This window comes from Spea bombifrons, chromosome 2, assembly GCF_027358695.1.
Source record: "Spea bombifrons isolate aSpeBom1 chromosome 2, aSpeBom1.2.pri, whole genome shotgun sequence".
Classification (NCBI taxonomy): Eukaryota; Metazoa; Chordata; class Amphibia; order Anura; family Pelobatidae; genus Spea; species Spea bombifrons.
This window is the reverse complement of record NC_071088.1, coordinates 54,986,450-55,013,791: the sequence shown is the minus strand read 5'-3', so window position 1 is coordinate 55,013,791 and position 27,342 is coordinate 54,986,450. Positions and strand designations below refer to the sequence as shown.

The window sequence follows — 27,342 nt, the reverse complement described above, 5'->3', positions numbered from 1 at the left end:
CTTATTGCACCATAATGTGCAGAAAAAAGCAAAAAAACATAAAAACATTGGGTATTTCTAAACTCAGGACAAATAGTAGAATCTATTTAGCAGTTTTTTTCATTACCATTTATAGAGGAGTAAAAGATTTTTCAACTAAAAGTTAAAAAGTCATTTTTTTCTAAATTTTTCACCATATTTTATACTTTTTTAATAGTAAATACCGTATTGGCCCGAATATAGGCCGCACTTTTTCCCCCACTTTAAGTCTTTAAAGTGGGGGTGCGGCCTATATTCGGGGTCTAGCGCCTGCCGGGCAGGCAGCGGGGTTAGGATACAGATCCCCCGCAGCGGACCTGTATCCTACTGTCTGATACGCTCAGACAGCCTCCCCTGCCAGCACTTCCCACGGGGGGAGTATCGGCACGGGAGGTTGTCTAAGCGCATCGCGTGGACGTTCACCGGCAGCGGCGATGCGCCGCTGCCGGTGAACGTCCGCATGATGCATTTTACATCCCCCCCCCGACTTACCAGAGCAGACTCCCGGGTGTCTTGCAGGGCCGGCGGAAGACATCTACGCAATACGCGTATACAACTTCCGGTGCCGGCACTTCCGCTGAGTGCTGGCACCGGGAGTTGTATACACGATGTGCATAGATGTCCCCCTCCGGCCCCGCAAGACACCCGGGAGTCTGCTCTGGTAAGTCGGGGGGGGTGTGTGTAAAATGCATCATGCGGACGTTCACCGGCAGCGGCGCATCGCCGCTGCACGTCCACGCGATGCGCTTAGACAGAGGACAGAGTGGCAGCATAGGTTGGGGGGGACAGAGTGGAAGCATATCTCGGGGGGGGCAGAGTGGCAGCATATCTCGGGGGGGAGGGACAGAGTGGCAGCATATCTCGGGGGGGGGGGAGGACAGAGTGGCAGGATGCGCTTAGACAGAGGACAGAGTGGCAGCATAGGTTGGGGGGAGACAGAGTGGCAGCATATCTCGGGGGGGCAGAGTGGCAGCATATCTCGGGGGGGGAGGGACAGAGTGGCAGCATATCTCGGGGGGGGGAGGACAGAGTGGCAGGATGTTCTTTTTCTTTAAAAAAGCACCAAACTTTTAGGGTGCGGCCTATATACGGGGGTGGCCTATATCCGAGCCAATACGGTAATATGATACAATCAAAACAATGTCATCTAAAGAAAGCCCTTCTTGTCCTGAAAAAAACAATATATAATGTGTGTGGGTTCAGTAAACGGGAAAGAAAAAAATTACAGCTAAACACGAGCAGCGCAGAAATGTTAAAACGGCCATTGTCACGAAGGGTACAAAAAGTACCTTTGTCACGAAGGGGTTAAAAGAGCCATTGTCCCACAATATACTATGAGTAAGAAACAGTCTTGTCATTAAGGGGTTAAATAACAAATGACAAGTATTCTTGCCCATTGGAGTAAAACACCCAAAACATAGGCTAAATGAAGAAAATCCTCTGAGCTCTGCATCTATGCGTGCATCCACGTTGAGTGCTATCTACGCCCCCGCACGCACTCTACTAGACCTCTGTTGTGGTTTCTGGCACCAACACATTGGCAGCAGGTCCTTTAAGTCTGGTAAGTTGCGAGGTGGGGCATCCAAGGATGCATCTTGGTGCTATGTGTTCTCCAGGTAACCGACGCACATGATCCAGCCTTCCACATGATGTAAAAATACTAAGAAAGACCCCTCGATTTTCTGTTTATTTCAGTAGTTTGTATACTATGAATCATAAAATGAAACCAGCACTTAAGTGAATGGCTTGTGAGGCTCTCAGAATAAAGGCACTTGGTACATAAGAAATCATATGTTGAAAACCAACAATTACACATTATTAAATGTTCAATAGTGTTTGTCAATATCTCTAAGAAAACAACATACTGAAAACTCTGTGGCTGTCCTAACAAGGGACCACAATATTGCATTTTGAAAGACACCCCTTTTAGTCTGTTGTCTCATGAATACTGGAGTCTACAAGTAAATTACATTCCATGTCATAACGATCTATAAAGGAGCTAAGCTGATGCACACAGCTCCCCGCAATCTCTTGCAAGGTGGACTGAAGAGCATTTGCCACAGCAGTTTCCAACGATGGGTCCTTTTTCAGTAACTTGTTGGCCACAAAAGCAAAGGCACGACAATCCTGAGCATATGCCTGTAAGAGATCATAGTTGAAGTTGAAAATAAAAATGTATCAAAGTGCACGCATTTATAATAAATGTTACACACTACGGCATAGCAGATTGTTGTCTTTAAGCTTGCCTTGTATGCAAACTAAAATCAAATATAAATGCACACATTCATGGTATCCATGGTGGATGGCACCCTTTCAGACAAATGCAGAGGTTCCCTATAGGGACTGCAACCACAAAATATTAAGATTAGGTGATATGGTGCCTATCACAGCTCTTAACCCATTCTATCCAAACAGAGTATTTCAGTACATTTCTTTCCCTGGATACATGAAATTACTGAAACAACTTGTGATTTGCATTCATGTGGCACTGAAGGTTTAAAATTGGAACATGCGCATTACAGTTTTCAAACATGGAATTTTGGCATGTCCTATGAAGCGGATTCCGCACCAGCACCTTCCAAAGTAAGGCTAACAAAAAAAAAATAATAAAGGTCTTGATTTGTGTTGAGTAACACCCTCCTGGGTACAGTAATATGCCACATGTAGGGCTGCAACTAACGATTATTTTAATAGATTAGTTGGTCAATTCTTTTCTTAGATTAATCCGATAAAAAAAAAAATGCACATTTTTATTTTATTTAAAATAATGTAATGAACAAACTGGGTGTTAAAAAAAAACAAAACAAAAAAAAAAGCAGAATTAAAAACTTTAAATTTACACTTTCATCTATTTATCACAATGGCATTTCTCTATTCACCTTCTTATTTTACTGACATAATAATAAAAGCTTCAAGAACCCAAACACAGTGTTTCTCAAACTAGGTTTTAATTAGGGCTGCAACTAACGATTATTTTAATAATCGATTAGTTGGCCGATTATTTTGTCGATTAATCGGATAAAAAAATACATTATTTTAAATTGAAGAAAAATTGCAATAAAAAAACGTACAATTTACACTTTCATCTCTTTATTGCAATGGCCTCTCTCTATTCACCTTCTTATTTTACTGACATAATAATAAAAGCTACAAGAACCCAAACACAGTGCTTCTCAAACTAGGTTTTAATACAAAGTTATTAGTAAATATTAATTCATATGTTAACTATTTTTCATATTTAATAAAAAACTGAGAAAAAAAGCCTTGTTTAAATTTTTTTATTTACCAAACTGCCCGCAGTTATGCACATCTGACCCCCAGCTTGCCACTCTGCCCCCATATATGCCTTATACCTCTTATATGCCAGATTCCACTGTGCCCCCTGATATGCCTTATACTCCTTATAGGCCAGTGATATGCAACTGAGCCCCCTGATATACCTTTTACCCCCAGATTTGTTTTATGCCCCCCTGATATACCTAATATCGATGTCTTATACCCCCTATATGCCACTGAGCCCCCTGATATACCTTTTACCCCCAGATATGTTTATGCCCCCCCTGATATGCCTAATATCCATATGCCTTATACCCCCTATATGCCCTAAAAATTCATAATACCCCCCATACACCACTATAACTCACCCATACACCACTCTGGCTCCTCCCCCTCCCATACACCACTCTGGCTCCTCCCCTCCCATACACCACTCTGGCTCCTCCCCCTCCCAAACACCACTCTGGCTCCTCCCCCCTCTCATACTCCACTCTGCCTCCTCCCCCTCCCATACACCACTCTGCCTCCTCCCCCACCCATACATCACTTTGGCTCCTCCCCTCCCATACATCACTTTGCCTCCTCCCCCTCCCATACATCACTTTGGCTCCTCCCCCTCCCATACTCCACTCTGCCTCCTCCCATACACCACTCTGGCTCCTCCCCTCCCATACTCCACTCTGGCTCCTCCCATACATCGCGTTGGCTCCTCCCCCTCCCATACATCACTTTGCCTCCTCCCCCCTCCCATACTCCACTGTGCCTCCTGTGAACCTCCGTTTCTGACAAGACACCAGGGAGCCGGGTAGAGAGGCAGAGCGGCGTATGGGAGGGGGAGGAGCCAGAGTGGTGTATTGGAGGGTGGCTCCCATACACCCCTCTGACTCCTCCCCCTCCCATTCACCGCTCTGCCTCTCTACCCGGCTCCGTTACTGAAGGCCATGGGCGTAGGAACCCCTAAAAATCTGGGGGGGATAGCATTTTTACTGTTAGGGTATACCTGACCATTTCACCAACAGGGACTTTTATGACATTGCATTATAAATACATAGACATTAATATGTAGTTGGTCCCTCTTTGCAGCTATAACGGCTTCCACTCTTCTGGGAACGATTTCCACAAGATTTTGGAGAGTTTCTGTGGGGAATTTTTGCAACCATGCCTTTATGGACCTTGTTTTGTACACTGGGGCACAGTCATGATGGAATAGAAAAGGACCTTCCCCAAAACTGTTCCCACAAAGTTAGAAGCATAGTGTTGTCCAAATTGTCTTGGTTTATCACCTTCAGCTCATAAAACGTTCTACTAGATGAATGGGAGAAAATTCCCACAGAAACAGAAAAATCTTACAACCACAGATGGACCGCACTGGACACGGCCACAGAGACTACTATGATGCATTGAAGGATCCATCTAAGACTCCTAACACATCATGCACACAGGAACATATCCACACACTTAAACACTTGAATAACATACACACACATACACACCAACATACACACACAATAATACACCCAAAAAGATTCCCACCCTAATATACCTAGACACATGCCCACTATAACACACCTGGAAACATACTAACATACCCATAAAAACAGATGTGCACAATAACATACCCACAAACATACACTATGTATGTATAGACACCCAGACACGCATTCAAACACATCATTCACTTACTCTGCCTACCCCTAAATTTACCACGTGGCACTTTGTATTAGTGATGCCCCAGACCAAGTAGCACCCCGCGATATTCCCTTGTGTCCAAATGCTACATACAGTGACACACACTCATTTTAACCAGAAATAGGCCTGGATTTAACCCTAGGCGCCCCTGAGTTAAACATGTGTTACAGGGAATCATTCTCTTCCCTTTAAGCACGACATGCCTGCTCATACACACACATATGCACTGCTCTTACGCATGCCTGCCCACAAAAACACACATATACGCTGCAGTTGCCTGCACATACACACTTGCCAGTACTCACACATATGCACTACCCTTATACACGCCTGCCCAAACATACATAAACTGCTCACACACACATGCCTCCCCATAAATATACACTGCCCTTGCACATACTTACACAGACGTATACACTATAAGACAAATACACTCCTAATATACACACATATACACTGCCCATACACACATACACATATACACTGCCCATACACACATACACACTGCCCATACACACATACACACTGCCCATACAGACGTACCCATACACACTGCCCATACAGACGTACCCATATACACTGCCCATACGCACGTACACATATACACTGCCCATACGCACGTACACATATACATTGCCCATACGCACGTACACATATACATTGCCCATACGCACGTACACATATACACTGCCCATACAGACGTACCCATATACACTGCCCATACACACGTTCACATATACACTGCCCATACACACGTACACATATACACTGCCCATACACACGTACACATATACATTGCCCATACACACGTACTCATATACACTGCCCATACACACGTACTCATATACACTGCCCATACACACGTACTCATATACACTGCCCATACACACGTACCCATATACACTGCCCATACAGACGTACCCATATACACTGCCCATACGCACGTACACATATACACTGCCCATACACACGTACACATACACTGCCCATACGCACGTACACATATACACTGCCCATACACACGTACACATATACACTGCCCATACAGATGTACACATTTACACTGCCCATACACACGTATGCACATACACTGCCCTTATATGCGCGTGCCCATACACACACATATACACACCTGCCCAAGTGCCCATACACATTCATAGACATTGCCCGTATACATGCCTCACCATATATATATATGCGCACACACACATATCTACCACCAGACCCCCTCGTTTTGCACATCAGACCCCCCCTCATTTTGCACATCAGACCCCCCCTCGTTTTGCACATTAGACCCCCCTCGTTTTGCACATCAGACCCCCCCTCGTTTTGCACATCAGACCCCCTCCCTTCGTTCTTCACATCTCTTACCTTTCTCTTCTTCCTTTCTGCTTTCTCTTCTTCTTTTCTGCTTTCTCTTCTTCCTTTCTGCTTTCTCTTCCTCCTTCCCTTCTGGAGGTTTGCCGCTCTAGTGCAGTGCTGCTGCTAACAGCTGTTTATGCTGAGCCCCGGGGCTGGGATATAAACGTCATATCCCTTCGCCCGGCGCTCAGTGACAGACTGTTAGGGAAATCCGTGATCTCCCCAACCAGTCCTGCACGCTGCAGCTGCTGATCGGGCAGCTGTGCACCGAGGGCACTTACCTCACACAGCCCTGGGGGGGATTTCTCTATTATCGGTCCCCCCCGCATGATTTCCTGGGGGGGATCTGTCCCCCCCGGTTCCTACGCCCCTGCTGAAGGCACTTTCATTGCAGCTTCATAGAAGCCGCAGTGTAAGTGAAGGGCAGTAACGGAGTCTGTCTGTGCGATGCAGGCCCTCACCGGCTATCAGAGAGGATGATTCTCTGTCAGCCGGTGGGGGTCTGCATCGCACAGACAGACTCCGTTACTCACCTTCACTTACACTGAGGCTTCTATGAAGCTGCAGGGAAAGTGCCTGTCAGTAACGGTGCCGGGTAGAGAGGCAGAGTGATGTATGGGAGGGGGGAGGAGGCAGATGGGAGGGGGAGAGAGACGGAAGTGAGAGACCGGCCGACAGTGAGGGGAATCCAGGTCCCCTGCAGCGTTGCGGTGGATCTGGATTCCGGTGTTATCCGATCTCTGTTTGAGGTCGGATTATATAAGGAGAGGAGTTTTTCAGAGCATTTGCTCTGAAAAAAACCTCTTTTTATAATCGATAAAAATCGATCCGATTAATCGATGATGAAATTCGTTGACAACGAATTTCATTATCGATTATTATCGATTTTATCGATTAGTTGTTTCAGCCCTAGTTTTAATACAAAGTTATTAGTAAATATTAATTCATATGTTAACTGTTTTCATATTTAATAAAAACTGAGAAAAAAGTCTTGTTTATATTTTCTTTTATTTGCCAAACTGCCCCCAGTTATGCACATCTGACCCCCAGCTTGCCACTCTGCCCCCAGATATGCCTTATACCTCCTTATATGCCAGTGATATGCCACTGAGCCCCCTGATATACCTTATACCCCCAGATATGTCTTATGCCCCCCTGATATGCCTAATATCGATATGCCTTATACCCCCTATATGCCACTGTGCCCCCGTTTATGCCTTACACCTCCCTATATGCCACTGTGCACCCTGATATGCCACTCCGCCCCCCATAAATGCCCTACACCACCCTGAAATTCATTATACTCCCTGATTCACCACTCTGCCTCCCTCAGATATGCCACTCTGAAATTCATTATACCCCCTATACACCACTATAACTCACCCAGATATGCCACTCTGCCTCCCTGAAATTCATTACACCCCCATACACCACTATAACTCACCCATAAACCACTCCGGCAGATTCCGCAGCGCTCTTACAGGTAGCAGAACAATTTCACATACAAAAACACATACAATAACAAACTGGTACAAAAGGAGACGAGGGCTCTGCCCTTGCGAGCTTACAATCTAGTCGGTGGTTGAGGGGGAAGTGAGACAATAGGAGAGGACCGCTCGGATGGGTTGATCTGGTTCCGACGATGTGTTGTAGCCGCTTTCTGCAGTGGTACTTGGTAAGTCATTTCCCTCCTGTTTAACTCCAGTAAACAGCCACTTATAAAGGAGGCCCTATAAACCTTATAAATTCACTGAACGCAGAAAGCCCAAGGACCACAAAGCCACCCCCATGCCTTTCAATTTAGTGAAAATAGGGGTTAGCTGATAACATAAGGGATTAGGATTGCATTGGTGAATAGTTATAGGTACTGTTAGCTGTCAGATAAGGTCCCTGGCTATTAAAGTGAGATGGATCAATGATTAATGACCAAAACGGTCATGAATCAAAAGGTCAAATAGCATTAGGTTAAATATATAGTGTATTTTATACATCGCTATCAGATCACTTCTAAGTGACAAGTTTAAGCCACTGACATTGATCAGGGAGATTGGTCAATAATCAGTGACCAAAATGTCACTGAAAACTGATAAAGTAATAATTATGTATTACATTTTTTATTAACTTGTGTTCTATTTATTATTACCTTAGATGAGGCATGCCCAAACTTTTTTCGAAGAGTGCCAGATTTGATGAAGTGAACATGTGTGGGGGCCGACCATTTTGCCTGACATTCTTTGAACCATTAAAATTAAATTCAAATTAACTATTTTATGCAAAGTTTATTGAAAACGGCATACTTTTCATTTTGTGACTTGGATGACAAATCTAAACAGGTGTTAAATCACTCTGCCTTTATTATCAAAAAAACAGATGTATATTTGGGCAACTTATCTGGGGGGCCTTATCGGTCCGGAACGCGGGCCGCAATTGGCCCTCGGGCTGGACTTTGGACATGCCTGCCTTAGATGAACCCTCTTTCTTTCTAGGATTGTATCATCCAGGGGCTGCCATAATGATCAGATCACTGCTACTGGCCAGGAGTGATCTGATCATCAACAGCCCACATTTGATGGGTTCTGCAGCAGTTTGAACTCACAGTCTGAGCAGATCCTTAACAGTAATTGACCTGGAAGCACCCATAGTATAGTATGTTCACAAAAAAAAAAAAAAAAAAAAAGACCTTGATCCATCAAGTTCAACCTTTCACACATCACACATACCTAGCTCTCAAGTTGTAAAGTTGATTCAAAAGAAGGCAAAAAAAAAAAAAAAACCCTACTTGAGGCAATTACCAATTGTGCCACAACACGGAAAAAAATCCTTGATTCCATAGCGGCATTATTAGTGGCAGATTACTCCCTGAATCAACTTGCTAATACTACTGTCCTTTTAACAGTTGTAGCCCTTTACGTTATGCTCAAGTAGAAAAGCATCCAGACCTTTCTCAAAATGTTGTATTGGATAATACAACATCCTTGGGCAGAGAATTCCATATTCTTATTGTTCTTACTCTAAAGAATCCTTTTCTATACGGATGCCGTCAGATATTTTATGATGGAAAACATGTATTCTATATATATATGTATTTTACATGAACACAAAATGGAGTCAAAGCCATTTTATTTTACTTAATCATGTAATAATTATTTCTTTCTATCTTTGTTCCCTTTATAATCGAGAACGTATTCATGTATATAGATGTTTCAGTATATATTATCTAATTAGCGTTATCTCCATGAGAAAGTTAAGGAGTAGACACTGCATATCCTTAGGAATGTAAATGGAATGGGGGATATGTCGTAAGACCACCAAAGCCTAATTTACTACCTACCTAGGAGGCAACATCTGGAGATATGGGTGACTACCAAAACTTGATTTATTACCTAGGTGGTAACTTCTAATGATAAGGGTGACCAAGGATAAATTCCAAACGCATATGTAATGGTCTTAAGTTATTTCTTAGACCAGAGTGTCTCTCGTAGGTAAATTAAGAAATTACAACGGTGTAAATATGAGTAGAAGTCCTAATTATAATGGGTAAAACCCACCGTTATGATTGGAGAATTCCAATCAAGAGGTGGAGGCTATGATAATAAGCCCTTTCTTTAAAAGCTTATGTCTTTAATAATTTAAGGAGGCACCCTGAAACGAGGCACCCTGAAACAGACTCATTCACCAAATGTACCCCAGAGAATTGGAATTTGGAACATCTTAAGATCTTGACACCATATTTTATTCTCAGAGTTACTTTGAGTACTAACATATATAACTTTTAGAAAGTTATATTTCTTCCCACTTAATTTCTTGCCACTGAACCTGGATTAATTTCTACAAGGACCAGTTGGACCACAGCAACAAGTGGTGGTAATTATAATTGTTTTATTATTCTGAATAGAGGTGAATTTTGTCTTCTTCATATAGAATTCCCTTTTTCTGGGAAATAGCAATAATTTGACATTATTGTATATGACTGCTTGTGAGACTGCAGCTTATAACCCGTGATAATGACAATAATGTAAAAGGTATTTTTACCTGTAGATGAAGTTTGACATCATTTGCATCTATTAGGAACTTCAACTAATATGACAAAATAAGAGTCTTAGTGAACTAATATATAAAGAGAGATAGTGATATATTTTGTTACCGCCCTGATGATTAATTTTTTGGTCGCTGAGTGGAATGGAAATTGTGTGTGTTAGACTCATAAAGTAGTAATTCATATTGATGACTTTCGATAATATACTGTATTTGGAATTAATTCATTTTTGACATATTCTAAGTATTTTCTGTTTCATATCATGCACTGTGCAATAAATACAATAAATAATATTTTTGATTGACTATCGTGGTGATATATATCTAATTTGAATTATAATTTTCGGCGATCTGAAAGAATTTAGGATCGGAGATAAAATATAGGTTCTCTCTCTGAATTAATATTGTGGATGTGGTACTACAATAATTGATAGCGTCGTTATTTCGCGTGTGAAAATATTGATTTTGCCTATTTTGTCTCATTAATATCCCTAACAATGCTGAAATCTCCTTTCCACAAGTCTCAACCAATGACCTCGTGTCTTTTGTAGAGACCTCTTGGTGAATAGTTATTCTGTTTATACTGTATTTGCACAAAGTTATCAGATCTCCTCTCAGCTTTTCTAGCCTTTCTTCATAACTAAAATTCTCCATTCCATTAACTACTTTCTCCAGCTCAATAACATCCTTCTTAAAAACTGGTGCCCAAAATTGCACTGCATATTCAAGGTGAGGCCTCACCATTGCTTTATAAAGAGGTAAAATTATATTTTCATCTCGTGATTTAATACTCCTCTTTATGCATGCCAATACATTACTGGCTTTTGCAACCACTGACTGGCACTGCAGTTTGTTGCAATGTCTATGGTCTACAATTATACCCAAGTCCTTCTCATTTTCTGTTATCCCCAATGCAATGCCCTTTAGAGTGTAAGTTGCAAGCTTATTTTATGTATCACATTGCATTACTTATCTATACTGAATCTCATCTGCTACTTATTTGCTTAGTCCCATAGTTTATCCAAATCATTCTGTAGAGAAGCTACATCCTGGTCATACTTTTCAACCTTACCTAATTTTGTGTCATCCGCAAACACAGACAAGCAACTTCTAATATCAATTGCAAGATCAATAATAAATACTGTAGTTGATTATAGGTAGGGCTGCAACAACTAATAGATAACATCGATAATGAAAATTGTTGCCAACAAATTTCGTTATCGATTAGATGAATCTATTCTATCAAATATAACATGAGGGTTTTTCCAGAGCAAATGCTCTGAAAAATACCCTTCGTCTAATAATCTGACTTCAAACAGACCTCAAACAGAGGTCGGATAACAGTAAAATCCAGATTCCCCGCAACGCTGCAGGGTACCTGGATCCTCCTCTCTGACAGCCGGCAGGCGTCTGTGCTTCCCTTCCCCCTGGATGTCCACACCATCGCCTACATTTGTTTGATAAAAGTTATTTTTTGTAACCACAAGGGAATCGGTGGAGCCTTGGAAGTACGCCAAAATCTGGGTATCACAGCCTTAGCAGCATTTAAAAGGTGGATCGTGAGCAACCTCTTATATGCATGTTGTGGTGTAATAAAACCGCACTGCCACCAAATGTGGTATAGAGTACCCCTGTCTGTCCCACACCTCCAGCATACATCAGGGACTGAGGGATAAAACCTATGGAGATCCACTGGTGTTTTGTACCATCTCATCAAAAGTTTGTATGAACACTCCTGAATCCTACTGGAGATCGAGCCCCTATGGATAGCAAACAAAACCTTATACCAGTCCTGGGGGGGGGGTGAAATAGAGAGATCCCCCTCCCACATGCTCACGAAGTAGGTTTTGACCTGGAGGCAGATTCCAGAAGGAGGGCATATAAGGCCAAAAGCAAATGCGGAGTCTCTGAGCTAGGAGGAGCACAGAGACTCAAACTTGGATAATGGTCTAAACAGGAGGGGAGTTTTGGGAATTGAGGCTATGAAATACTGAGTTTCTAAATAAAAAAAGTTAGGCAGAAGTCAAGGACTGCTTGCCATAAAAGGTCCCGTCTGAAAAAGGGTGTCGCCCACAGAGTGGAAACGAACACTTAAGTGCCAATCGGTGAATTGTCATACTTAGGGGGAAATTAGGATTGGGAATAATCGGATAGAGGGGGCATGGACTTGAGGTTACTACACCCTCTTTCAGTATCCTCCCAAAGACCCTCAAAGTAGAGGTAACAGTGATCGAAATTTTAGTGATGAAGTGTTTCTTGGAATCAGGTAACCAGGGAAGGCAACGAAGAGGTACGCTTACGAAAGCTCCTTCAATTTCCAACACTGCTTAGGGACTGAGATAGACCATTCCACAACTCTACGGAGATGGGCTGCCTGCCAGTATTTTTCTAGATCCAGTAACCCCAATCCACCCTTGGATTTTGGCCTAATTAAACATGAGTGGGACAATCTAGGAGATTTGGAGCACCAGACATAGGACCGAAAAAATGAGGGATAAAGATGGGTAGTGTCTGGAACAGGTATAAAAATCTAGGGAGAATGTTCATTTTTATGACGGCTACCCTACCAAACCATGAAACATGGGTATAGTCCCACCTCCGCAGATCAGCAGAGATGGTAGAAAGTAAGGGGGCAAAAGAGAAGGGAGAGGTCCATTGGAATTCGGAGACCTAGGTACGTGATGGCTTGGTTGCACACCCTGAACGGAAATTTGTGAGTTATGTCAGTTAACACCTCTTCGGAGATGTTGCAGCACAGCAATTCAGACTTAGAAAGATTTATCTTATAGTTGGAAAGCGTACCAAAGGTTTGTAATTCAAGCAGCATGTGGGAGAGGGAGTCCAGCGGGTTGGAATTAATACACAGCATATCATCTGAGTAAAATCGCCAATTTTTGTTGAACCCCAGCTATAGGAATGCCCGTAATGGAGGAATTAGCACGGATGGCATTTGCCAAGGGGTCCATCCCCAGCACAAAAAGGAGTGGTGACAGCAGACAACCCTGCCTAGTGCAGTTCGACAGGCAGGCGTCTGTGCTTCCCTTCCCCCTGGATGTCCACACCATCGCCTACATTTGTTTGATAAAAGTTATTTTTTGTAACCACAAGGGAATCGGTGGAGCCTTGGAAGTACGCCAAAATCTGGGTATCACAGCCTTAGCAGCATTTAAAAGGTGGATCGTGAGCAACCTCTTATATGCATGTTGTGGTGTAATAAAACCGCACTGCCACCAAATGTGGTATAGAGTACCCCTGTCTGTCCCACACCTCCAGCATACATCAGGGACTGAGGGATAAAACCTATGGAGATCCACTGGTGTTTTGTACCATCTCATCAAAAGTTTGTATGAACACTCCTGAATCCTACTGGAGATCGAGCCCCTATGGATAGCAAACAAAACCTTATACCAGTCCTGGGGGGGGGGTGAAATAGAGAGATCCCCCTCCCACATGCTCACGAAGTAGGTTTTGACCTGGAGGCAGATTCCAGAAGGAGGGCATATAAGGCCAAAAGCAAATGCGGAGTCTCTGAGCTAGGAGGAGCACAGAGACTCAAACTTGGATAATGGTCTAAACAGGAGGGGAGTTTTGGGAATTGAGGCTATGAAATACTGAGTTTCTAAATAAAAAAAGTTAGGCAGAAGTCAAGGACTGCTTGCCATAAAAGGTCCCGTCTGAAAAAGGGTGTCGCCCACAGAGTGGAAACGAACACTTAAGTGCCAATCGGTGAATTGTCATACTTAGGGGGAAATTAGGATTGGGAATAATCGGATAGAGGGGGCATGGACTTGAGGTTACTACACCCTCTTTCAGTATCCTCCCAAAGACCCTCAAAGTAGAGGTAACAGTGATCGAAATTTTAGTGATGAAGTGTTTCTTGGAATCAGGTAACCAGGGAAGGCAACGAAGAGGTACGCTTACAAAAGCTCCTTCAATTTCCAACACTGCTTAGGGACTGAGATAGACCATTCCACAACTCTACGGAGATGGGCTGCCTGCCAGTATTTTTCTAGATCCAGTAACCCCAATCCACCCTTGGATTTTGGCCTAATTAAACATGAGTGGGACAATCTAGGAGATTTGGAGCACCAGACATAGGACCGAAAAAATGAGGGATAAAGATGGGTAGTGTCTGGAACAGGTATAAAAATCTAGGGAGAATGTTCATTTTTATGACGGCTACCCTACCAAACCATGAAACATGGGTATAGTCCCACCTCCGCAGATCAGCAGAGATGGTAGAAAGTAAGGGGGCAAAAGAGAAGGGAGAGGTCCATTGGAATTCGGAGACCTAGGTACGTGATGGCTTGGTTGCACACCCTGAACGGAAATTTGTGAGTTATGTCAGTTAACACCTCTTCGGAGATGTTGCAGCACAGCAATTCAGACTTAGAAAGATTTATCTTATAGTTGGAAAGCGTACCAAAGGTTTGTAATTCAAGCAGCATGTGGGAGAGGGAGTCCAGCGGGTTGGAATTAATACACAGCATATCATCTGAGTAAAATCGCCAATTTTTGTTGAACCCCAGCTATAGGAATGCCCGTAATGGAGAAATTAGCACGGATGGCATTTGCCAAGGGGTCCATCCCCAGCACAAAAAGGAGTGGTGACAGCAGACAACCCTGCCTAGTGCAGTTCGACAGGGTGACCTGTTGAGACACGAGCCCATTGACTTTAATCATTGCCGTAGGGTTGTGATATAAGGCTCCAACCCAAATAAGAAAGTGTTTACCAAGCCTCAGTCTCTCTCCGGTACTCGAAAGAGATAGGGCCAGACCACCCTGTTGAAGGCCTTTTCCGCATCCAACGAGGTCAGGGTAAGAGGAATTTGTTTAGCGGTGGAGTGATTAATAAGGTCGATGACCTTAGTGGTGTTGTCCCTAGCCTCCCTGCCGGGGACAAAGCCCACCTGATCCCTGTGGATAAGTTGAGGAACATAAGGTGACAACCTTAAGGCAACAATTGTGGCCAGCAGTTTAATATCTGCGTTGAGACGTTTTAGTATTTTTTTTTTTAAACCTTTTATTTACAAAGAAGCACTGATCTTGGGGCTTTCACAGAAGAAAATGGGTAAGTATGGAGGTTATAATGGGACAAGGTATGAATTGTTTGCGGTTTCTTTTCCTTACTTGTACAGACTACAGTCATGTGAAAAAATGCCTGCTGTTCCTTAGCAGGTCTAAGAATTGGGTAAATACAACCTCAGATGAACAACACATGACATATTATACCATGTCATGATTTATTCAACAAAAATAAAGCCAAAATGGAGAAGCCATGTGTTAAAAACTAAGTATACCCTTACTGCTTACAAAGGGAAAAAATTTGCTAAGTAGTAGGCAGACACTGCTATTCAAGGGCCCTTGATTAATTGATCATCAGCAAGTGTGACCACCTCCATAAAAGCTATATATATATATATATATATATATATATATATATATATATATATATATATATATATATATATATATATATATATATATATATATATATATTATTATTGTTAGCAGCAATCACACTCCTATCATACCCAGGCATCCAGTGAATTTTCAATTTCGGTCCAGAATTTTCATTTTGGTGCATCCCTAATACAAACCATTGTCTGGAAACCTATTCATGAACACGACTATGCATAGGACACGTGGTCACGCATTTAGACCAGAAGAAAGCAGATTTAGTCTAAGGCAAAGGGTTTTTTACAGTAAGGACAATAAGGATGTGGAATTCTCTGTCTGCAGAGGTAGTTTTATCAGAGTCTGTACAGACATTTAAACAGCAACTGGATGAATACTTGCAAAGACATAATATTCAGGGATATCATTTTTAAATTGATCCAAGGAGAGATCTGACTGGGTTCAAGAAAGATTTTTTTTCTCCTAGTTTGTTGCCTTTTCCAAACAATGTAAAAGGCATTGAGAAAGATTACTCAAAAGTGGAAAACATTCAAGACAGTTGCTAATGTTCCCAGGAGTGGATATCCCAGCAAATTCACCTTAATTACAAAAAACTTGCTTCAGGTAGCATGTTAAATGTTAAAGTTTGTGATGGTACAATTAGAAATAATTCCGTTTATTTGGAAGGTTTGCCAGGAGAAAGTTTTTTCTCTACAAGAAGAACATGGCAGCGTGACTGTTTGGCGATAATGCACAGCGCCATGTTTGGTAAACACCAAACACAGCATGGCACCAACACCTCATACAGTCAAGCACTGTGGTGGAGGGGTCATGATTTGGGCTTGTTTTGCAGACACAGGACCTGGCAACCTTGAATCAACCATGAACTCCAAAATATTCTAGAGTCAAATGTGAGGCCATTTGTTAGACAGTAAAGACGAGTGGGCCAAAACTCCAGCACAAAGATGTAAGTGACTGATAAAGTCACAAAGAAAACAATTGCTTTCAGTTTCAAAGAGTTCTACTTTATTTTTATATATGTATATGTTTTGTCCAGACTGTCAGAGGATATCTTACAGTTGGTAAAGACCCCAGGGGGCTGTTATAGGAAGCCTCAGGGAAGAAACTTCTAAGGGTACAAACATTACACATCACCAACTAATGAAATGTCCTCCCATTTAACCCAATAAGGACCTTCTACCTACCAAGGAGCAGCCACTTTAGTTAGGGAAGTACAGTAATCTGCATCCAGGATAAGGGAAACCATGCACACCTGGAGATCTCAAGACAGGTAGATCTGAGAATGCATGTTCGATATTTGTAAATAGCAATTGTATATATACACACAATATGTTGTAAGTGCATTAGGGCTGCAACTAACGATTATTTTAATAATCGATTAGTTGGCCGATTATTTTTTCGATTAATCGGATAAAAAAAAATGAATGTAAATTTTTCATTTATTTAAAATAATTTACTAAACAAATGATGTTAAATACAAACAGCAGAATAAAAAAACTTTGATAATAAATTTCTTTTCTTTATTTCCCAACCAGCCCCCCAATATATGCACATTTGAGCCCAGGCTTGCTACGCTGCCTCCCAGACATGCCATGCTGCCCCCCCACATATGCCACGCTGCCTACCACAGCACTCCACGCTGCCTCCCACATATACCACACCACGCTGCCTCCCACATCTGCCACTCCACAATGCCTCCCACATCTGCCACTCCACGCTGCCTCCCACATCTGCCACTGTGCCTGATACGCCTTATATCCCCTGATACCCCACTCCATCCTCCCCAGACATGCCACCCTGCCTCCCAGACATGCCACTTCTCTACCCCCAGATATGCCACTCTACCCCCAGATATGCCTTATATACCCTGATACACCACTCCGTCCTCCCCAGACATGCCCCACTGCCCTCCCCACATATGCCACGCCATGCTGCCTCCCACATCTGCCACTCCACAATGCCTCCCACATATGCCACGCTGCCTCCCACATCTGCCACTGTGCCTGATACGCCTTATATCCCCTGATACCCCACTCCATCCTCCCCAGACATGCCACCCTGCCTCCCAGACATGCCACTTCTCTACCCCCAGATATGCCACTCTACCCCCAGATATGCCTTATACACCCTGATACACCACTCCGTCCTCCCCAGATATGCCACACTGCCCTCCCCACATATGCCTTATATACGGTATATGCCTTATACCCCCAGATATGTCACTTCACTGCCCCCAGGATTTAGATTCCCCTAAATTAACCCTAAACTCCCCATTAACCATAACTGCCCCTAAATTAACCCTTAACACCCCCTTAACCACAGCATCCCCTAAATTAACCCTAAAGACCCCATCAACCACAGCATCCCCTAAATTAACCCCAAACACCCCATTAACCACAGCTGCTCCTAAATTAACCCTAAACACCCTATTAACATAACTGCCCCTAAATTAACCCTAAACACCCAATTAACCATAACTGCCCCTAAATTAACCCTAAACACCCTAAAAAGTAGCCCAAATATATATATATATATATATATATTACATACATATATATACATACATATATATATACATACACACACATACACATTATATATATATATATACATATATATGTACATATACTTACAGTTAGATGAGTGTCACAGCCATGTGGTTCTGGCCTGGAGAAGGAAGGGGCGGGGCCAGTTGTCACAGTGATTACAGGGAGGGGGAGTAAGTAGGAGCTGCTGCTGTGAGACGGTGAGTCAGACTAAACGGATTATATAATGAGGGGGATTTTTCAGAGCGTTTGCTCTGAAAAAACCCTCATTTTATAATCGATAATAATCGATTCAACTAATCGATAATGAGATTCGTTGCCAACGAATTTCATTATCGATTATTATCGATTTTATCGATTAGTTGTTGCAGCCCTAAAGTGCATGTCTATTAATGTTGGGTTTGTATTGTAATTTGTATTTTTACATTTGAAATGTTTTAGTTTGTCTTGGTTGCATTATAATTAGAATTGTGACGTCCTGGATAACTTTTTTTTCTTCAATATATTTCCCCTCCTATTATGGAATGCTGCACATAAAGCATTTATTCATCTAACAATATTGTCTATGTAATCATTAATTAGTCATTGATAATTATTAATCTTAAATATGAATAATTAAGCAATTCAATTGTTTTTAAATTAACAGATTTTCTCTTGTCACCGAAGATGAAGTGCTCTCATCTGCTCTCGTCCCTACACCAGCTCATATCTTCAACATCTTTCTTTCTACTGGAGCTGTCCCATCTTGAAAAAGCCCTCCCTGGACCCGACGGATCTGTCCAACTACCTTGCCATCTCTCTAGTTCCTCACACCTCCAAACTTCCTAAACAAATTACACCAACAGGGACATTTATGCCATCACATTCTATATACCTAGACATTAATATGTAGTTAGTCTCCCATTTGCAGACCCATTTATGGACCTTGTTTGGGCACTGAGGATGTTGGATGAGAAGGCCTAGTTCGTAATCACTGTTCCAATAGATGGGCGGAGGTCAGGTCCCTGTGTGGGCTAGTCAAGTTTTTCCACACCAAGCTCATAGAACCATCTCTTTATGGACCTTGTTTGGGCACAGTCATACTGGAATAGAAAAGGGCCTTCCCCAAACTGTTCCAACAAAGTTGGAAACATTACATTGTCCAAGATACTTGGATAAGCTGAAGCATTAAGATTTCTTCCTTCACTGGAAGTAAAGGGCCTAGCCCTACCCCTGAAAAAATATCATTATCCCTCCTTCACTAAACCTTACAGTTGGCACAATGCAGTCAAGCAGGTAACCGCCAAACCTAGATTCACCCAGACAGCCAAACAAACTAAGAGTGACTTGTCACTCCTCAACAAACATTTCCAATGTTCCAGAGTCCAGTTGCGGTGTACTTTACACCACTTGATCTGAGCGGCATTGTACTTGGTGATGTAAGGCTTGCATGTAGCTGCTGGGCCATGGGAACCCTTTCCATGAAGCTCCTGCCGCACATTATTGTGTTACATTATATATTACATTCATATACACATGCACACAGGGAAGGATTGGTCCAAACAAGGCCCGATTCTTTCCTAAGGTCTGACATACCTGACCCTAATAATGCCCTTTTTTAAAATTTAATATGAGTGGGGAGTATAGGCTTTTCACACCTGAAGATCGCATATTTGAGAACCTAGCGATAAAGGTCTAGTCTAGTGTGGCACATTCAGAGATATGGGGTGCAACCCTTCTCTCGCAAACCAGGATACAACTGCCTTGCTGAATGATCAGGCTCTCCAGTGCCCCTTTTTTACGTAATGGGCTGATGGAGGAGATCAGAGAACTCCTTGTAACTGTGCCATTTACAGTATGGAGGCTGTGCCTAGCAGTATCGATGCTGCATGTCCTTAAGAGTGTCCTTAAGAGTGAGCACTGGGATGTCATGTAACATACCAATGCCAAGTGCTGGCTGCCAGCCTAAATAAACCACTGCTTATCACATCAAGCAAATGGATCAAGTTACTATTTTTATAGTTATTACTATAACCCACAAAATCAATGTGAATTATGCAACCAAATCAGGCAAAGAAAAATACTTTTTTGTTATATTAACCTTTGCATTCAGACATGCCACACACACATGTATTATACATACAGATATACGTAGATCTTTATATTTCTGCACAGCATCGTAGTTATACAAGCTGAAGTTTTGGGGTGGAGTTTTGAGTATAGAAAATGGTCAGGGTATTAAAGCTGTAGTTGTGCAGATTCTTATAAATTAAGAATGTGTGTATGTATGTACTCATGTTTGGTAGGGGGTATATACCTATGCAAATGAGGGAATATTTGTAGGCATGTACGTACACGAGGGGGCATGTGTTGGTAGGATAATTGGCTTTTCCTCATTGTTTAGCATGTCAACCAATAACACAGGCAGAGACTCTTACCTACAATTATAGTCTTTGAAGCCTACACAAAGATAACTGTACTTACTAACACCATGCAAATAGCAATTGTCTTCTGAAACCAAGTACAATGTTACTTCTGTGGTTAGTGTCATGTTCCATTCTACCAACCTGGCATTAATGACACTAGACTTATTTACAATAGTGAATAAGGAGAAACTTGGGCTATAGATGTGAACATGGCCTACCTGTGTACAGAGTTGACAGATGCATGCCCAGGCCTTAATAAATAATCTGCCAGAGACAAACATTGAATGTTTAAGTAGAACCTCACCAGCTCAATTTCTTCTTTTCTGGCTAAGATAAATGCTGTACGTAGCACTCTGGCAGCATCAGAAACACTGTGTTCTGTATTTGAGTTTTTTGCTTGCTCTTCTTTGGCACATGGAGACAGTGGTGATTGTGGGGGGACATCCACCCAGCCATCCTACAGAGAAACAGAAACATTGTTTTTTAGACAATGATGACTAGAGAACATAAATGCATGACCTAAAGTGCAGATCTCGCAACAACTCTTGCACATGTAAGGGTACTCCAAGATAAGAGGTTCAGAAACCACCTTAGTTTGCAACAAATAGATTAATTACCAGTAATGGGATGTTGACTGAGGAGTCTTTGTTGCAGGTTTCAGAGTCATTGCGCACTCGTTTTCCTATGTACATTTCTCCCTCTTTTTTATCATTGCTCAAATTGGATTCCACATCCTTGGAATGTGCTCTTTTTGAAGCACATCTTTCCAATGTGCTCTCTTCTTTAATCTGAAGCAGAAAGAATAATGCCCTTTTAGAAAAACAAAATGCATGAATGGTTTAATTACACTGTCAACAAAGTGAGCTTTTACCAGGTCTAGAGGTCCAGGAACTTCAGCTATTTGACAGGCTTTTGGAGCAGCACACAGTGTAAGAAAAAACCCTCAAAATGTTTACATGCTTAATGAACTTGCTTAATTCTCACCCTGGGAGTTGCCAGTCGCACTGGAAGGAATTTAAAAGGACCACAGTACATATACTGAGCTTTGACTGGTCCCTATCACGTCCAGCTTTTCAATTTCCATGGGAAACTATCAGTGAAAATGGGCAGATAAGATGGGCCAAATTGTTCTTCTCTACCATCAAATGTTATGTTCCCAAGAAACAAATGCACTGTCCCTAGTGATTGCCACAGTAATTTAAATAAAAACTGCTTGTACTCATAAATGTCAAGACCTTTAAGAACATATAAAGCTTCCATTCACCTCTGGTACCTCTTTGGATCCTGCAGAGGTCCCCATATTGATGTCGGATTTTGTAGACACTTCCTCTGTGTTCAGCAGTTCCTGCTTAGGACTTTCTAAATTACTTTCAAAAGGCTCTGTCTTAATGTCAGGAATGCATTTTACACTTCTGTGCTCTTTAATGGTCATGACAGGTGGATCAATAACTTTTACTTTATCTTCTTCCTGTATATATTTGACAAAATACCCAGACAGTAAATGTTTAATGAAATATCTAGGGCTGCAACTAACGATTATTTTAATAATCGATTAGTTGGCCGATTATTTTTTCGATTAATCGGATAAAAAAAATGAATGTAAATTTTTCATTTATTTAAAATAATTTACTAAACAAATGATGTTAAATACAAACAGCAGAATAAAAAAACTTTGATAATACATTTCTTGTCTTTATTTCCCAACCAGCCCCCCAATATATGCACATTTGAGCCCAGGCTTGCTACGCTGCCTCCCAGACATGCCATGCTGCCCCCCCACATATGCCACGCTGCCTACCACATATACCACACCACGCTGCCTCCCACATCTGCCACTCCACGCTGCCTCCCACATATGCCACGCCACGCTGCCTCCCACATCTGCCACTCCACTCTACCCCCCACATGCCACTGTGTCTGATACGCCTTATACCCCCTGAAACACCACTCCATCCTCCCCAGACATGCCACCCTGCCCTCCCCACATATGCCACGCCATGCTGCCTCCCACATCTGCCACTCCACAATGCCTCCCACATATGCCACGCTGCCTCCCACATCTGCCACTGTGCCTGATACGCCTTATATCCCGATACCCCACTCCATCCTCCCCAGACATGCCACCCTGCCTCCCAGACATGCCACGCTGCCTCCCAGACATGCCACTTCTCTACCCCCAGATATGCCTTATACACCCTGATACACCACTCCGTCCTCCCCAGACATGCCACACTGCCCTCCCCACATATGCCTTATATACTGTATATGCCTTATACCCCCAGATATGTCACTTCACTGCCCCCAGGATTTAGATTCCCCTAAATTAACCCTAAACTCCCCATTAACCATAACTGCCCCTAAATTAACCCTTAACACCCCCTCAACCACAGCATCCCCTAAATTAACCCTAAAGACCCCATCAACCACAGCATCCCCTAAATTAACCCTAAACACACCATTAACCACAACTGCCTCAAATTAACCCCAAACACCCCATTAACCACAGCTGCTCCTAAATTAACCCTAAACACCCTATTAACATAACTGCCCCTAAATTAACCCTAAACACCCAATTAACCATAACTGCCCCTAAATTAACCCTAAACACCCCACTAACCATAACTGCCCCTAAATTAACCCCCAGCTCCCCTAACTTTCAGTAGCCCAAATATATATATATATATATATATATATATATATATACACACATATATATACACACACATACACATATATATATACACACACATACACATATATATATACACACACACATACACATATATATATACACACACATACACATATATATATACACACACATACACATATATATATACACACACATACACATATATATATACACACACATACACATTATATATATATATATATATATATATATATACCGTATATTCCGGCGTATAAGACGACTGGGCGTATAAGACGACCCCCAACTTTTACAGTCCAAATATAGAGTTTGGACTATACTCGCCGTATAAGACTACCCCTCTACCCAGCGTACAACAACCAGCCAATCACGGCAATCGATGTACCTTACCGGTGATTTGCTGGTTGATTTGCTGACATATACATACATGCACTGCCCTTACACACACACACACACACATATATAATATATATATCTATATATATATCTACACATATGCCTGTCCATACATACACATTTATACACTGCCCTCACCACACACCCCTGCCTTTACACAGACATGTATATGTATATGTGTATATATATATATATATATACACACACACGTATGTATATATATATATATACACACACACCAGTGTGTATATATATGTATATATATATATATATATATATATATATATATATATATATATATATATATATATATATACATACACACACACACACACCAGTATATATATATATATACACACCAGTGTGTGTGTGTGTGTATATGTATATATATATATATATATATATATATATATATATATATATATATATATATATATATATATATATATATATATATTATATATTTCTCCCCCCTTTCTCCCTATCTCTTACCTTATCTTCTGTCTTCTTTCTTCCATCCAGTTGTGGGAGCCGAGGTCTGGCACTTCAGACCTCGGCTTCCCTGCTCTCTAATCACTAGGCGCCGGGACATGACATCATCCCTGCGCTCGGCATCAATAGCCGGCGCCTAGTGATTAGAGAGCAGGGAAGCCGAGGTCTGAAGTGCCAGACCTCGGGCTTCCCTGCTCCCTCATCACTACGCGCCGGCAATTGATGCCGGGCGCCGGGACATGACGGCATCCCTGCGTTCGGCATCAATAGCCGGCGCGTAGTGATTAGAGAGATTGGTGGCTTCGTGGGAACCTCCGGCTTGGTAAGTACCCGGCGTATAAGACGACCCCCCACTTTTAAGAAGATTTTTTGGGGTTAAAAAGTCGTCTTATACGCCGGAATATACGGTATATATATATATATATATATATATATATATATATATATATATATATATATATATATATATATATATATATATATATATATATATATATATATATATATATATATATACTTACAGTTAGATGAGTGTCAACTGGCCCCGCCCCTTCCTTCTCCAGGCCAGAACCACATGGCTGTGACACTCATCTAACTGTAAGTATATGTACATATATATGTATATATATATATATATATATATAATGTGTATGTGTGTGTATGTATATATATATATATATATTTATATATATATTACATACATATATATATATATATATATATATATATATATATATATATATATATATATATATATATATATATATACATACATACACACACATACACATTATATATATATATATACATATATATGTACATATACTTACAGTTAGATGAGTGTCACAGCCATGTGGTTCTGGCCTGGAGAAGGAAGGGGCGGGGCCAGTTGTCACAGTGATTACAGGGAGGGGGAGTAAGTAGGAACTGCTGCTGTGAGACGGTGAGTCAGACTAAACGGATTATATAATGAGGGGGATTTTTCAGAGCGTTTGCTCTGAAAAAACCCTCATTTTATAATCGATAATAATCGATTCAACTAATCGATAATGAAATTCGTTGCCAACGAATTTCATTATCGATTATTATCGATTTTATCGATTAGTTGTTGCAGCCCTAGAAATATCCCCATATAAAATAGGAGTCCCATAGGTCAACATAAAATAATTTTTTTAATGCAGGTTCAACTCATTCCCTCAATGCTGTGTCAGTGTCTTGGCTAACTGAATTAATGTTGGTACTCTCTACAATAGCTAGAGGAACTTATTATTGTCTGGTCCCACTTTAATGTTTGATAAACATCTTTATAGTGAACACATTACATGCTTTCTTTCACAACATTATATATATATATAACATGCAGATGAGTTAATAATTGTACGTTATCATACAATTACTTACCTCAGAGCTGTGGCCTGATGTTAACACCACAATACTGCAAGCAGGATTATGAACAACTGAAAAACAACAAAACAGAAAATTAAAAACAAAAACACATACATATATAAGTGTGTTTCAATGCATTTTAAGTTTCTGCATGGAAAAGGTAATGCATTATATATGATGCAGTTCTGGAACTTTTCTGAGCTCCGAGAGGAGAGTTGGCGGCAGGACAATTGTGCTTAAAAGTTTGCATACCCTGGCATAAATTGTGAAATGTTAGCATCGATTTTGAGTATATGACTAATCATGCAAAAAAAATAAAACAAAAATAGTCTTATTTAAGGCTAGTGATCATACAAAGCCATTTATTATCACATAGTTGTTTGGCTCCTTTTAAAATCTTAATAGTAATGGATAATGACCCTTATCAAAAGTTACCACGCCCCCTGAATATTTGCCCTTGTTACAGACACACAAAGTGACACACATGGGTTAAAATGGCAACTAAAAGGTTAACTTCCCACACCTGTGGCTTTTTACATTTCAGTTAGTGTCTGTGTATAAAGGAGTCGGTTAAGCTCTCATGTGGATGCACTAAGCAAGCTAGATACTGAGCCATGGGGAGCAGAAAAGAACTGTCAAAAGACCTGCATAAAAATGTAATAGAATTTAACAATGATGGCAAAGAATATAAAAAGATATCCAAAGCCAGTCAGTACTGTTAAATTACTTATTAGGAATTGGAAAATTCGGAGGGGGTCTCTTGGTCATCTAGACCAAGAAAGATTTCAGCCACAACTGCCAGTAGAATTGTTGGGGATACATAGAAAAACCCACTGGTAATCTCAGGAGAAATACAGGCTGCTCACAATTGGAAAAAACTTGAACAGAAATTACCTCCATGGTAGATTTGCCAGAAAGAAGCCTTTACCGTGCCAACGCCACAAAAAAAAAGCCAGGTTACAATATGCTGACAACACCTTGATACACCTCACAGCTTCGGCACACTGCAGTTTAGAGGGACGAGACCTAGATTGAGCTTTATGGTCACAATCATAAGCTCTGTTTGGAGAGGAGACAACAAGGCTATAGCAAAAAGAATACCATCCTTACTGTGAAGCATGGTGGTAGCTCGCTGATGTTTTGGGGGTGCGTGAGCTCTAAAGGCAAAGGGAATCTTGTGAAAATTTATGGCAAGATGAATGCAACATGTTATCAGAGAATACTTGCAGACAATTTATATTTTTTCGCACAAAAGCTGTATTATTATTAAATCACAATATGATACCCTCACCAGTGTCACAAGATTGGCATGTCTTACATTTATGGGTTATTGAGCTCAGTGAATTCAAACATTATACTGTGATAGGGTGCCACCTCTGCAATAAGGGAGTTTGTGAAATTTCATGCCTGCTAGATATTCCACGGTTAACTGTAAGTGGTATTATTGGAAAGTGGAAGCATTTAGGAACTACAGCAACTCATGAAGCGGAAGACTACATAAAGCAGGGTCACCGAGAGCTGAAGCACATGGTGCATAAAAGTCGCCAATACTCTGCTGATTCCATAGCTGAAGAATTAATCACACACAAAAACTGAAGCGGGAGCTTCACAGAATGGGTTTCCAGCGCTGAGCAGCTGCAACAAAGCC

The 27,342-nt window shown here is 41.4% G+C and overlaps 1 protein-coding gene across 1 annotated transcript; it reads right to left on the bottom strand.

The window, feature by feature from the left end:
• Positions 1 to 1,670: 1,670 nt before the first annotated feature.
• LOC128472431 (periphilin-1-like) lies at positions 1,671 to 25,762 on the bottom strand. The gene is made up of 5 exons (XM_053454274.1): positions 25,710 to 25,762; positions 22,014 to 22,217; positions 21,367 to 21,537; positions 21,054 to 21,206; positions 1,671 to 2,157 (listed from the first exon to the last, which is right to left on the bottom strand). The coding sequence occupies exons 2-5, from the start codon at positions 22,179 to 22,181 to the stop codon at positions 1,945 to 1,947; spliced, it is 705 nt and encodes a 234-aa protein (XP_053310249.1). The 5' UTR covers positions 22,182 to 22,217; positions 25,710 to 25,762; the 3' UTR covers positions 1,671 to 1,944.
• Between the last annotated feature and the right edge of the window lie 1,580 nt (positions 25,763 to 27,342).

Coding starts and splice junctions, on each gene's coding strand:
- LOC128472431 (XM_053454274.1), bottom strand. CDS start 22,181: ATGACCATTAAAGAGCACAGAAGTGTAAAATGCATTCCTGACATTAAG. Junction 21,207..21,366: donor CAGTCAACATCCCATTACTG/GTAATTAATCTA, acceptor GTTTCTCTGTAG/GATGGCTGGGTGGATGTCCC. Junction 2,158..21,053: donor GAAAAGAAGAAATTGAGCTG/GTGAGGTTCTAC, acceptor GATCTCTTACAG/GCATATGCTCAGGATTGTCG.